The sequence below is a fragment of the Rhinichthys klamathensis genome, unplaced genomic scaffold (genome assembly GCF_029890125.1).
Source record: "Rhinichthys klamathensis goyatoka isolate OS25496 unplaced genomic scaffold, OSU_Roscu_1.1 h1tg000291l_1, whole genome shotgun sequence".
Taxonomy (NCBI): domain Eukaryota; kingdom Metazoa; phylum Chordata; class Actinopteri; order Cypriniformes; family Leuciscidae; genus Rhinichthys; species Rhinichthys klamathensis.
In genome coordinates this window covers 955,843-970,691 of record NW_026606810.1, presented here as the reverse complement: position 1 = coordinate 970,691, position 14,849 = coordinate 955,843, and the positions used below count along the sequence as shown (strand labels likewise).

General features: G+C 39.7%; 1 protein-coding gene across 6 annotated transcripts in view; it reads right to left on the bottom strand.

Annotated features, from left to right (window-relative positions):
- atp2b4 (ATPase plasma membrane Ca2+ transporting 4) overlaps positions 1-14,849 on the bottom strand; it is a 281,849-nt gene that overhangs the window by 37,220 nt on the left and 229,780 nt on the right. For all 6 annotated transcript variants that reach the window (XM_056269832.1, XM_056269827.1, XM_056269830.1 and 3 more), the window contains 5 exons: positions 12,299-12,543; positions 10,301-10,529; positions 589-768; positions 421-508; positions 133-239 (listed from right to left, as the gene is read on the bottom strand). In XM_056269832.1, coding sequence (XP_056125807.1) covers positions 133-239; positions 421-508; positions 589-768; positions 10,301-10,529; positions 12,299-12,543 — 849 coding nt within the window. The remainder of the gene's footprint in view (positions 1-132; positions 240-420; positions 509-588; positions 769-10,300; positions 10,530-12,298; positions 12,544-14,849) is intronic.

Below are 14,849 nucleotides of genomic sequence, written 5' to 3'. Positions count from 1 at the left end.
CAAAACAAAGTGGCTTAAACAGACTAGTGAAAATCGAGAGTATATGCACAATATGCTTGCATTAAACCGGTATCTTTTATGCGGTAACGGTACGATTTGAAAAACACGCAAACAAAAAAATACATGACTTACCATAGCAAAGCCAACATCTGCTTTTTTAAGGGCAGGACCGTCATTAGTGCCGTCTCCAGTCACAGCCACCACCTGTCTCGTTTCTCCAACTGTGCTGTCAATAATGCCTAAAAGACCAAAGTATATGTGACATAGGGCTCATAATAATGGGAGGAAACACCAACTCCCCTCCAGTAGGGTTTTGTACAACTTATATAATATTATAATACATTGGTGTAATGCAAAACAGTGGGGTTAGCAGTGAAAGTGTGGACTAAAATATAACCCAACTATTCGTAAAAATCTTACCTTTAACCAGAGTGTGTTTGTCTGTTGGGGAAGAACGAGCAAGTACACGCAGTTTGGGCCAGACCTTGTCCAGACGCTCTTGCTCAACCTAAAGATAAAGGCAACACTAAAATAAGCACTTTCTATGTCGCTTCAGACATCTGTAGTTAAAGTGCTGCAACTTTTTACCTCTCCTTTGTCATTGCGAATCTGCTGGTTGAAGTCTTTGCCCTCCATGCACAGGAAGTCCTCTCCAGGCTGCAGGATTCCACATTTGGTGGCAATGGCACGAGCTGTGTTTATGTTGTCTCCAGTGACCATACGGACCGTGATGCCTGCTCGCTGACATTTAGAGATAGCCTCAGGAACCTGCACACCGGAGGAATAGAAGTACCATTATTTGGCTTAGTACAAAGCATGTTGGGCAGCCACTGCCATATTGTTATCCATTCAGACACTCCAGTGTTGAATTTGGTGATAAATGGATTTCTGGCAAAAACCAATAAATAATTTTTTAAATAAATAAATAAATATCAATGCAAAATATTCTGGATGGACTTGGATTAATTTAGAAATGACTTGTCAAGAGTCCAAAATGTTTTTACGAAATCTAAGATAAAAGAAAGCATCAACAAATAATCCAACATATTCTTTGTCAGGGATAGCTAAGCAGGGAAATACAGGTAGGTAATAATACAATAATAGTTGCCTCGGCAACCTAAGGTTTTAATTCACATCTTAATCACATCCCCAAATTTCTATCATTTTATCTACTCTCCACCACTTCTTAAAAAAAAAAAACACAAAAAAACCCCAGGAAGAATTAATTTAAAAAATAAATCTAATTTATATAAAAATGGATATAATAATTATAATAATTAGTATAAAAAAAATGCTGAGATCAGAGCATTTTCTCTACTGCTTAATTTTGTGCTTTAATTGAACCCGACATAATAATAAAATAAAAAATTACCTAACCAGTTCAGAAAGTTTCCTGTGCTATGTACTGTGAAATAATACCAAGACGATATAGTCACCACATTGTTCTTCACTTTGTCTTCACTAGCTGCACAAAAAACCCTTTCAGTGAGGTCTAATTCATGAATGAATGAATGACTAGGGTTGGGAACCGAAATCTGGTACCGATATGGAACTGGTACTTAAGTAACCGGTATGCAACCAGAACGAATCAAAACGCAGATTTCGGTGCCACTTTAATGCCTCAGCTGTCAGTTGAAATATTTGCCCTCTGGTTCTCCGAAATGGACGTAAGAAGCACCATCATCGCTAATTAACCCTTCGACGCGTACAATCGATCACACTGGTGTGATGATTACATGATCTGAACGTTCTAATCAACTTCTAAATTCAAATTTGCGTTTGCGCGTTGGCTGGCGCTGAGCCAGAGACAGACGCTCTCAGCGCTGTCATACATAACTATTCATTGTTTTTAACCACATAAGGTTTATTTTAGTGTTCAGACATTTAAATACACATAAGATTTATCAAAACAACATTTATAGTTTGTAAAATACAAACTATAAATGTTGATTAGACTGTGTAAACAGTCTGATCATGTATACACTCAAAAAGATAACTTGTAAAAAAAACCTTTAATTTATGATTGGATTGACTTCATATAGCATATTATTAATGTAGCCGTGGCATCTTGCAGTAATAAATTATATTTATGAAATGTTTTAAAGGCTTGTCCCCATGGAAAAGAGACCTCCTGCATTTGGGTGTCATTATGGACATTATGGCCAAAGGCAAGACAAAATTCTTCCTCAGTGTCATTGCTGGCCTCAGATCAGTGAGAGTCACTCTTGATGTGGCATCCTGACAGTTTGTGGTGCGTGTTAAGCCGTAAGGGTACCGAGACTACTTAAAGCATGAAGGGGCTGGATCTAGACGTGTGTGTGTGTGTGTGCTGGAGTCCTATGTAATTATCCTCACTCAAGTCTTGCAATGAATCACATACCCGTAATTAGAACCAATAAGCTCATTTATTTATAGATAATTAAAAACCTCCCAGTGTTTCCATGGACAGAGATGCTGCACAAGTGATGCATGTGAAAAACATGTTGCATGATGCAAAGAAACTAGAGTGTGCATTAGTGATGTATGTCTCGAGACCGGTCTTGGTCTCGAGACCGGTCTCGAGACCACTTTTACGTGGTCTCGGTCTTGTCACGGCCTTGACGGTCTTTGGTCTCGGTCTTGTCTTGGTCTCGGACCTCTCGGTCTTGTCTAGGTCTCGCTGTCTCAGACCGACATAGTGGTCAGGGGATTGAGCAATACAATACTACAATATCCACGACGATATCCGCAACGTATTGAAGCGCGCGTCCGAGTGAAGACAGTGCGGTGCGCGCGAGCCATGCGAGAAAACACTGTATCCGCGCCACTGATCGCAGCGGCAACGAGCACTTTGATCACTTGATTTAAAAAACACATATCATGTACAGTTTTTGATATATTAATATTTAGTAAAACACATATCAGTGACATGATGGGTTTTACCTTCATTCAGGAGATTTTGGGTAATTGCACAACTGACAGATGACTTTGAGCGCACCGCCAACGGTGTGGTTGTGTGTGTGTGTGTGTGTGTGTAACCATAGCGACAAAAACGACCAACTTTCGGATCCTGCACTTAAGCCTATAATTTCGTTTTTAAAAATATAATTATGTATTTAAAAGTTGCAGAATGGATTCATTTGGAGACTTCGAAATCAGCAGAGATAGGCAGGCAAATGCAAAACAACATTTGACAAGTTATAGCTTAGCTTCAACACTAATGTTTTTTTCCCCTCCGGTCTCGACTTGGTCTCGGTCTTGGTCTCGACTTGGTCTTGGTCTCGACTTGGTCTGTCTTGGTCTTGGTCTTGGTCTTGTCTTGGTCTCGATACCATCTGGTCTTGGTAGTGTCTTGGTCTCGGTTTAGACGGTCTCGACTACAAGTCTAGTGTGCATTAATAAAACTCCAGAATTGGCTCTTGCAGGGCCGGATTATCCATAGACGGGATTGGGCGAGTGCCCTGGGGCACCAGCCAATAGGGGGGGCACCAAATGATTAGAATAACTAAACCTTTAAAATAGTTTTCATGTTTTGTAGGGATGGACCGAATATTCGGCCACCGAAAATTTTCAGCCGAAAAATGGCCCGAAAGTGCATTTTCGGTTTTCGGCCGAAAGACTTATCACCGAAACAATACGGCCGAAATGTTGTGATGACGCAAACAGAAACCGTGACCTGCACGTGCTTGTCTGAAGCAACATGTCTGCGGTGTGGACGTATTTCAGTATATCTGAACCCGCGAGGAGACGGAAGCCTTGTTTATACTTTCGCCCGCCTCCGCAGCGCGAGTCTCCACAGACAGCGTGAGCACCTCTCCAAACGGTCGAGGCGATTATACATTTAGATTTACATTTATTCATTTAGCTGAGTCGCTTTTATCCAAAGCGACTTACAATTGCTATATATGTCAGAGGTCGCACGCCTCTGGAGCAACTAGGGGTTAAGTGTCTTGCTCAGGGACACATTGGTGTCTCGCAGTGGATTCGAACCCGGGTCTCTCACACCAAAGGTATGTGTCTTATCCATTGCGCCATCACAACGACAGGGGACGACTCAAGTAACTGTCCTCTAACCATCAGGAATTACAAAAAAATGTGTACAGTGAGGAAAATAAGTATTTGAACACCCTGCTATTTTGCATGTTCTCCCACTTAGAAATCATGGAGGGGGCTGAAATTGTCATCATAGGTGCATGTCCACTGTGAGAGACAATCTAAAAAATCACAATATATGATTTTTTAACTATTTATTTGTATGATACAGCTGCAAATAAGTATTTGAACACCTGTCTATCAGCTAGAATTCTGACCCTCAAAGACCTATTAGTCTGCCTTTAAAATGTCCACCTCCACTCCATTTATTATCCTAAATTAGATGCACCTGTTTGAGGTCGTTAGCTGCATAAAGACAACTGTCCACCCCATACAATCAGTAAGAATCCAACTACTAACATGGCCAAGACCAAAGAGCTGTCCAAAGACACTAGAGACAAAATTGTACACCTCCACAAGGCTGGAAAGGGCTACGGGTAAATTGCCAAGCAGCTTGGTGAAAAAAGGTCCACTGTTGGAGCAATCATTAGAAAATGGAAGAAGCTAAACATGACTGTCATTCTCCCTCGGACTGGGGCTCCATGCAAGATCTCACCTCGTGGGGTCTCAATGATCCTAAGAAAGGTGAGAAATCAGCCGAGAACTACACGGGAGGAGCTGGTCAATGACCTGAAAAGAGCTGGGACCACCGTTTCCAAGGTTACTGTTGGTAATACACTAAGGGTGTATTCACACCAGGAAAGTCCGATAGTTCACTTGCTTTGGTCCGGACCAAATAAATTTTTTTTTTTTTTTTTTGGTACGGTTCGCTTTCACACTGCTCTTTTTGCAAGTGAACCAAAATTTGTAAACAAAACCACACGTGTGCTAAGGTCGTCCATTCATTGGACAAGGATTCTCGAGTAGAGAAATCAGGAAGTGCAAAAAAGGCTCAGCATGGAGATATTTCGTTATTTTACTAATTTTGTGTTATTCTGTACAAACGCAATATGAAGAAACTGCGCAGAAGACGGATAAGGTATAAAGTTTTCATTCATAGAGAGGGGCTATGTTCACACATTCAAATAATGAGATTCTTATTGTATATACTGCTAACAAGTGCTGTCAATGTTAACGCTTGCGATTAAGTTTGTCCAGTTTAACGCAGCATCATCCTTGTATATCGTTACATTATATGAACTGCAAAAGCTTTTTTTGCATCTATGCGCGATTAGACTAAAGAGAACGCTCTGTATGTGAATGTCCTGATGCACACACTCATTCATTCATTCCATTCCAATGACGCACACACACGACGCGCAGAAAGACGCGCAACAGTATCGTGTGGCCAGACAGCGCGTATTGAACAACAATAACACAAACCATTATGCCAAAATCTCCGACTACGGAAGCCTGTTAACTCAAAGGCGCGGTGCTTTCTTGCAATTGGGTCGGTTCATGTTCACACCGTAAACGAACCGTACCAGAGTTCGTTTGGAACCGTACCGAGACCACCTCTTCAGCTGGGTCTCGGTTCGGTTGTTTGGTCCGCACCCGAGTTCGATTGCTGTATTCACACCTGCCCAAAAGGTCCGCACCAAGGGGGGAAACGAACTAGAGTTCGATTCAATCGAACCAAACAAGGCAGGTGTGAATACACCCTAAGACGTCATGCATGGCACGGAAGGTTCCCCTGCTTAAACCAGCACATGTCAAGTCCCGTCTTAAGTTTGCCAATGACCATTTGGATGATCCAGAGGAATCATGGGAGAAAGGCATGTGGTCAGATGAGACCAAAATAGAACTTTTTGGTCATAATTCCACTCGCCGTGTTTGGAGGAAGAAGAATGATGAGTTAGGGCTGAGCGATATGGCTGAAAACTGTATCACGATATCAGTTTCATATCGGTCGATATCGATAATTATTGATTTTTTTATGACCCATTTAAAATAAGGACCAGAAGAAAAAATATATTACATTCAAACATTTTTATTTTAAACTTAACCTTCCTCTGATTACAATCCCAAGACAGAAATGTCAACACAACCATGGAAAACTCAAATAATTAAAATGTAAACATAAGTCTAAATTCACAATCAGACCTGCAAACTCCTCAGAGTAAAAAAGGTGACAGTGGCGCGGCGGGACGTGGGTGGTGGGGGTTTGTGATCGTACGTGCCCCCTGCTTGATTTGTTTTGTGATTTTAATATGCAAATGACACATTTCTGAGCGTGACTTAACAAAAATCAGCATACTTATCAAAAATCTTTGAGTGCCAACCCGGAAGTTTGTATCTTACACATGCACTGTATCATAAGTCAGGGCAGAGCACCCGGCTAACGATAAGCCTAGCTAACGTTACAGTGATATTCCACCATTTGGGGAATTAAGCTCATTTTCCACCTCCCCTCGAGTAAAACAATCGTTTGTTTACCGTTTAGGAAACCATTCAGCCGATCTCCAGGTCTGACGGTACCACTTTTACCATAGCTTAACGTAATTCATAGTATGACGACAATACTAGGGGTGGAACGGTACACAGAAGTCACGGTTCGGTACGATTTCGGTTCAATGGAGTGAAAAGCAAAACAGAAATATAGAAGGCATTTTTATAAATGTCTTAAGCCTTGTATTATTTAAATAAGTTTTATTAATAAAGCCATAGAACCAGTTTATTTATAGTGCACTGATAATAGTTTTATATAATTGGTTTATTAATTAAACGAATAAAAAGATCGATATGAGATATGTTTGGTAATTGTACCTGAATGAATTTAAAATTAATTTGCTATATTTCAGATCAATATATTTGTTTTCCTTAATGTTAATTAACCCTAACTTTATTCTCATCAGAATTATAAATAATTGATTTCCGTATAAAATAATACTACCAACACATTTCATTTTCTTTTTTAATCAATGTGTAACTTAAAAATAAACAGATTAGTGCTCTGTTTTGAGGACAAGAAATTAAAACCAATGCGATATGATGAATGTCCAAAAGATGGAACACACAGACTGTTTTAAAAAGGGGTTGGATAAATATGTTTTGCTTTTAAAACGGTGTGTGACAGTTGTAGGTTACAGTTTGACAAGAAATACAGTGTGACTAAAGCACAATGTTGTGTTTTATTGCGAGTATAGGCCTACACAAATATAAGTAAACACTATGCAGACTGAATGATGTCCTGTATTAACAAAATGACGGAGTATGTTTTTATGTCTCCACTGTTCGATCACGCCCACGTGTCTCTCTCCCGTGCGCGCACACACACACACACTCCAGCATTGAAATCTTGACATCGCAGCCTGTTCATTATGCTGTGTTCACATCAAATGCGAATAGAGCAAATTATCCAATAATGTTTCGCAATTCTAGCCTGCATGGCATGCAGATGAAGGTCACTCATTTTCTGCTTATTAATCGCCGGTTACTGAAGAGGAACCCAGCAGGACGAGACAACGATATGGCGCAACCAAACTGACACGTTACATGATTGCCTGTTAGCGTGTCACTCCCTACGTTGCTAGGTTACCAGAGAGCGAGTGCCTTTGTTAATGCAACCAAACTTGCCCAGCCCTATGATGAGTACCATCCCAAGAACACCATCCCTACTGTGAAGCATGGGGGTGGTAGCATCATGCTTTGGGGGTGTTTTTCTGCACATGGGACAGGGCGACTGCACTGTATTAAGGAGAGGATGACCGGGGCCATGTATTGCGAGATTTTGGGGAACAACCTCCTTCCCTCAGTTAGAGCATTGATGATGGGTCGAGGCTGGGTCTTCCAACATGACAATGACCCGAAGCACACAGCCAGGATAACCAAGGAGTGGCTCTGTAAGAAGCATATCAAGGTTCTGGCGTGGCCTAGCCAGTCTCCAGACCTAAACCCAATAGAGAATCTTTGGAGGGAGCTCAAACTCAGTGTTTCTCAGCGACAGCCCAGAAACCTGACTGATCTAGAGAAGATCTGTGTGGAGGAGTGGGCCAAAATCCCTCCTGCAGTGTGTGCAAACAAAGGCTACTGTACCAAATATTAACATTGATTTTCTCAGGTGTTCAAATACTTATTTGCAGCTGTATCATACAAATAAATAGTTAAAAAATCATACATTGTGATTTCTGGATTTTTTTTTTTTAGATTATGTCTCTCACAGTGGACATGCACCTACAATGACAATTTCAGCCCCCTCCATGATTTCTAAGTGGGAGAACTTGCAAAATAGCAGGGTGTTCAAATACTTATTTTCCTCACTGTATATACAGAGAGTTTCCAGCTGTTTACGCATAATACCAATCTCTTAGATTGGTTCTTTATTTGTTTTAAACAGAAGGCTTAATATGTATCTATTTCTGTATAGCACATATAGAAAGGATGAATTTTATTCACACTGTAGATGGGAATAGAGATAAAATGGATTGTACCACTTAAAAAAGCCTGCAGGAATAAATTTGACCTAAATATCAGTCATGTGTTCTATTTAGGGGTGAGGGGGGGGGAATCGATTCTTAGATGCATCGCGATGCGGACGTGGACGATTCTGAATTGATTCACAAATGTCAAAAATCGAAAGAAAAATAATTTCTAATAACCTAATATTGACGGAACACAAAAAGGCAGAACTGCAGTCCCCGGACAGTCTGTGGCATGCGCATAACAGAGACGCATGATGGCTGAGCGCGAAATCCGAACGGCACCCTCTTCGTTAAAAGCTAACATATGGAAAATTGGCATAATTTCATTGTGGCCTTTTTCCTATTTTTGTATGAGAGCTGCTTTCTGTATTGTTTAGTTTTCACATCAATATGCTGTAAACAGATCTGTTATACGGACGTTATACGTAGGTTTACTGTACTGCCCTCAACAGGCACAGTGTGTATCAGTGAAATGCCAGTCACAAAAAGTTACATTTTGACTGTGCAGATGTTCATTTACTTTTTTTGTGTAAGCTGTTTTTGATTGTGGTATACAGTAACAATTTCAAGTCATAAGTCTGAGACTCTTTATTATTTATTTGTGTATAAGAGCAGCTTTGTATTAGGGCTGGGGTAAACGATTATTAATTAAACGATTAGTCGGGCGATTATTTTATCGATTAGTCGACTAATCTAACGACTAATTGGACAATTAATATAACGAATTTTTTTTCTGTTGCTCGATTAATAAAAACCATTATGTATCTCAAATAAATACCTATTTAATATACACTTCATATAACAACAGTAGTATTTCATTAAACAGTAATATTTCATTAAACAACAGTAATATTTCATTAAACAACAGTTTTGCACAGTAAAAAAATCTTCTGCTTTACACAAAATAAAATAAAATAATTTCTGTTATACAAAATGAAAGGCCCTTAAGAGAGTCATAGTTACTCCCGCCGTTTACCCGCGCTTCATTGAATTTCTTCACTTTGGCATTCAGAGCACTGGGCAGAAATCACGCCCAGAAACGCCCGCCGCGGGCCTTCGCAATGCTTTGTTTTAATTAAACAGTCGGACTCCCCTGGTCCGCACCAGTCCACGAAGGGAGACGCCCAGACAGAGGTCCCGACGCGAGCCGTAGCTGCGGAGATCCGCGAGAAGGGCCCGCCGCACGTCCAGAGTCGCCGCTGCGCACAGCGACCCGGCCACCGCACCGGGTCTTTTCCTGTTGGTTCTTTGCAATGTTGGGACATATGCTGGCAAATGTAACCTTACAGTTGACTTGCCAAATCACTTCCATTTGTTTTATTAATAAAAGTTACTGAAAGTAAATTCTTTATGGGTCATTATAATAATACTTTGCTTTAAAAGTACCAAGTAGTCACACAAGAAAAAAGATGCATCGATAATCGTTTTAGCATCGCAGCCCTCTGAATCATAATCGAATCGAATCGTGAGGTGCCTAGAGATTCCCACCCCTAGTTCTATTATAGAATTATATATGCCACCTCATTTTTAGGGAAGCCGACGTCAATTCTGCACTGATCCAATATCCATGATCAAAAACAGCATAGGGTCAGTTAACAAATTAGGTCAGTTTGTCGCTCCACCGATGAGGCTATTCCTGTCCACACTTTGACAGTGTTAGACACTCTACAAATAATTCTTCATCATCACATGATAAAAACGGTCAATACTTTTTCATTACATGAAATGTGGCGGGTTGCTCCTGTCGAGACAAGCCGTCCCCTAATGCTTATCATGTCTCATTACTAATGGAGGCCTGAAGTATACAAATGTCCAGCCCTGCAAGCACATCGCTATCAGCAAAAAGCAAACTAGATCATTTTTCTCACCTCATGACGGACAGGGTCTTCAATGCCCACAACACAAATGCAGGTCAGGTCATTCAGAATGTCAGCCTCGTTTTCCCAGTCTGGCTCAGTTGTGAAGTCCCTCATGGCTACGCAAATGGTCCTTAACCCGTCACAGGCCATTGGCTCGATCACTTTCTGCACCATCTCATCCCGATCTTTGGCCTTGAAGACACGTTGCTGGCCTGAAGCATCAAGGACATTGGAACACCTGACAGACAAGAGAAAGGTTTAATAAACAACAAACAATCATTGTAGTTTACTGTAGGAGGAAAATGAAACTATCTTTAAAAAAAGAACTCAAAAAGGAAAAAACAGAGGAAGAAAGGGAAATAAAGGGGTCATATAAAACAAATCAATTTTACTCCTGTCATGACCATTTATAATAAAAAAAATGGTAAATTCTTTCACTGCTGTTCCTTTAAGAAATTCATCTTAAGCCAGGAACACACTAAATGACTGTCAGGCAGTATATTCATGTAATTTGGTCAATATGACTGATCATGCTCAAACGGAAAGAGTTTGTTCCAGTTGCGCTCAGTCTGTGTTTATAGTCATGTAGTGGGCGGTGTCTAAAGATTCTAGTCTAACAATTTAAAACCAGCTGTTGCCAGTCATCCTCACAAAGATTTTATTAAACATGTTTAATATTAGAGACTGGCGCCGATAACTATGCCGTGGAGAAGCATTCTGAGTCAAACATCATTTATCCTTATTTTTGTAATATTGTCAAACATATTTTTTCTGTTTCTTTTGTAATATTTCATTAGCTAACATAGCAAGTTAATTGTTTTTAGGCTATTCATTCAGTTCTGTAAAAATTCAGAATAAGCAGTGATTTCTCTCATTTAAAAAAACATTAAGAAGCTATCCTTTTATTTCGACCGGGAGTCTAATAAAAAAAGTTACACAGAAAAAAATAAATGGTAGCTTATGTAGGCTATATAACTGCACTTGTTTCTGAATCACAAACATGACATTTGTAAATAAAATAATTTTAAATATACACACGTTAATTATATCTAATATATTTGAGGAAATATGAGGAAATGGTTCCTTGAATATATTTGCAGCTCTTCTGTCAAATTAATTCATGCTATCAGAGTTTCCAGTGTTGGCAGTACCATTAAATACTATTGGGGGCATTGTACATTTACTGTAGACTGATAAAAATGAAAATAAAATATACAAATAACATTTTAAATGACTTCTGTTTCAGAATAAATAAAGCAATATTTTCTATTTTGTTCTAACCGGTAACTGGTAACACTGGAACCGGAATGAAAAAATAGTCAAGCATTTTTGCTCAGAACAAACCAATTCCTTTGTAATGCCTGATTTGAGAATAGCAGTCTACATTACTGCTTTATAGTTGTTGTTTTTTTAACAGCACTAGAAATGTTGTAATTAATGAAATTAATCAGGAAATACATAATGAAATGTGTCTATAGGCGATAACGGCAAAAAGAAAACGTGAAAGAAACACACACTTATTTAACGTTTCATAAATGAAACCACCAGTATTGCAGGCATGGTTTTTCTATTTTATTTGTCTGCACAAATTGCACTGCAGATAAGTAGTGGCAGCTGTCTGTTGACATCAATGTTTGTTTCAGTACAAGATCTCGCACAGTTGATTTCGGCAGAATGTTCCATCATGACTCATCAATCGTTGTGTGTTGTGTAGTGTAGTGGACTGACTAGGTTTGTGCTTCTCTCTGACTGTAAAAGACTAAAATATGCTCCGGTCGATGGAAACAGTCTTTAAGTGTTTGAGTTTAATCATAGAATGCCTCAGCTAGTCATTAAGTATGTCCCCAGCTTTACATGTTTTGGGTTTATAACCCAAGGACTTCAGAAGTCATTTTTGCGGCTTTATTTCAATAAATGTTTTTTTTGGACTGAAAGTTTATCTCAAAAGATCAAGTAAACTTTGATATGACCCCTTTAAGATTTTGAAGATTAGTTTATTTAGCATACTTGCGCAGGACAATCTCAGAGGCGCCCTTGCTGTACATTCGGAAGCCGGGACCATTGGCATTCTTTAGTACGGTGCTCATACTCTTCCGGCTGGAGTTGAATGTGTAAACCTTATAAAGCTTCTCCTCAGGAATCTCATCTCTAATAGGCTGATAGTCCCTCTTCAAGTTCATCACCAGACCAAGAAGGGAACACTCGGTCTTATTACCTACGTGCCTTGGCAGACCTCCCTCCTTCTCTGGGGGCTATGGGAAAGAAAGATAAATTGTGAATAGCAGGCAAGAAAGGTTCAAGAATAGTAATAAATGAATTAGGGCTATCAATCGTTGTAAAAAGTTAATGAATCTGAATTGATTTTATTAAATATGACAATTATTTTATCAAATTAATTCTATGTAATTACATTTTTTTTTATATATATTTGCTGAGAAAAGCCCCCAAACTAAGATAACTAAAACATATTGTGGCAGACAAGTCTAGCATTGAATAGACATGACAAAAATGGTTGAAGACATAAATCTGTCTAGCCACAATGCATTTCACATTTGTGTTGTCAGTCTGTTTCAGGTGGACCAAGTCGTTCAGACCAGTATTTTTTTATTAATATTTTTACTTTACTAAATTACTAAGAACGAAAGTAAAATGAAATAACATTTGATTTTCTCATTTAATTTTTTTAAAAATTAATTTACTTTTTAAAATCTTACATTTAGTTAATATTAAATTTAGTTTATGATACCCTAGTTCGGACAGGATGTGGTGTTGTAACCCGTCTGATATTTGCTTTAATTGTTAGTCTATGTACACATAATGTATCTCTATGGGCATTGTGTTCCATCTCTTTCCATCTCCATCTTTTTAGCATCTTGCACAATTACAAATGGCGCTTTTCCACTGCATGGTACGGTACGGTACAGCTCGCTTTAAATGGTACCACCTCTGTCGAGGTTCCAAGCGTACCGTACCAATACTAAAATGTGACGTGAACACATTGCAGATCACTGATTGGTCAGACAGAATCGTCACTACCAGCATCATTGTATTTGCGAGACATCAAACCCGCTAGATTTAAATAGCCAGTAACAGCCACCGCTGTAGCACCTGTTTTAAAACTACTTGCTTGACTTGCTTGAAGAAAAAAGAAAGAAAGAAAACTTCCAAAAAAAGAAATGGCTGAATCGTGATCAGTGGACAAAGTGCAGACGTTCCTCTCGTTGGTTGCCGAGGAGCGGATAAACTATAACGGTCAGACTATAATCCAGGGGCGTAGCCAGAATTTTATTTTTGGGGGGTCCCGTCTTTAAATGAGGGGGCAACATACATATATATATATATATATATACATACAGGTCCTTCTCAAAAAATTTGCATATTGTGATAAAGGTCATTATTTTCCATAATATAATGATAAAAATTTAACTTTCATATATTTTAGATTCATTGCACACCAACTGAAATATTTCAGGTCTTTTATTGTTTTAATACTGATGATTTTGGCATACAGCTCATGAAAACCCAAAATTCCTGTCTCAAAAAATTAGCATATCATGAAAAGGGTCTCTAAACGAGCTATTAACCTAATCATCTGAATCAACTTATTAACTCTAAACACCTGCAAAAGATTCCTGAGGCTTTTAAAAACTCCCAGCCTGTTTCATTACTCAAAACCGCAATCATGGGTAAGACTGCCGACCTGACTGCTGTCCAGAAGGCCATCATTGACACCCTCAAGCAAGAGGGTAAGACAGAAAGAAATTTCTGAACAAATAGGCTGTTCCCAGAGTGCTGTATCAAGGCACCTCAGTGGGAAGTCTGTGGGAAGGAAAAAGTGTGGCAAAAAAACGCTGCACAACGAGAAGAGGTGACCGGACCCTGAGGAAGATTGTGGAGAAGGACCGATTCCAGACCTTGGGGGACCTGCGGAAGCAGTGGACTGAGTCTGGAGTAGAAACATCCAGAGCCACCGTGCACAGGCATGTGCAGGAAATGGGCTACAGGTGCCGCATTCCCCAGGTCAAGCCACTTTTGAACCAGAAACAGCGGCAGAAGCGCCTGACCTGGGCTACAGAGAAGCAGCACTGGACTGTTGCTTAGTTTTGCATGTCATTCGGAAATCAAGGTGCCAGAGTCTGGAGGAAGACTGGGGAGAAGGAAATGCCAAAATGCCTGAAGTCCAGTGTCAAGTACCCACAGTCAGTGATGGTCTGGGGTGCCATGTCAGCTGCTGGTATTGGTGGACTGTGTTTTATCAAGGGCAGGGTCAATGCAGCTAGCTATCAGGAGATTTTGGAGCACTTCATGCTTCCATCTGCTGAAAAGCTTTATGGAGATGAAGATTTCATTTTTCGGCACGACCTGGCAGCTGCTCACAGTGCCAAAACCACTGGTAAATGGTTTACTGACCATGGTATTACTGTACAAAATCATTGCTTTTGAAATACAAATATTTGCAGTCATGTCTGCCCGTCTTATTGAATTCTTTCTACACATGTATAGTGTCTCAGGCAAATTACTGACTTTGCACAAATCAAAGCAAATCAAAGCAAACCTT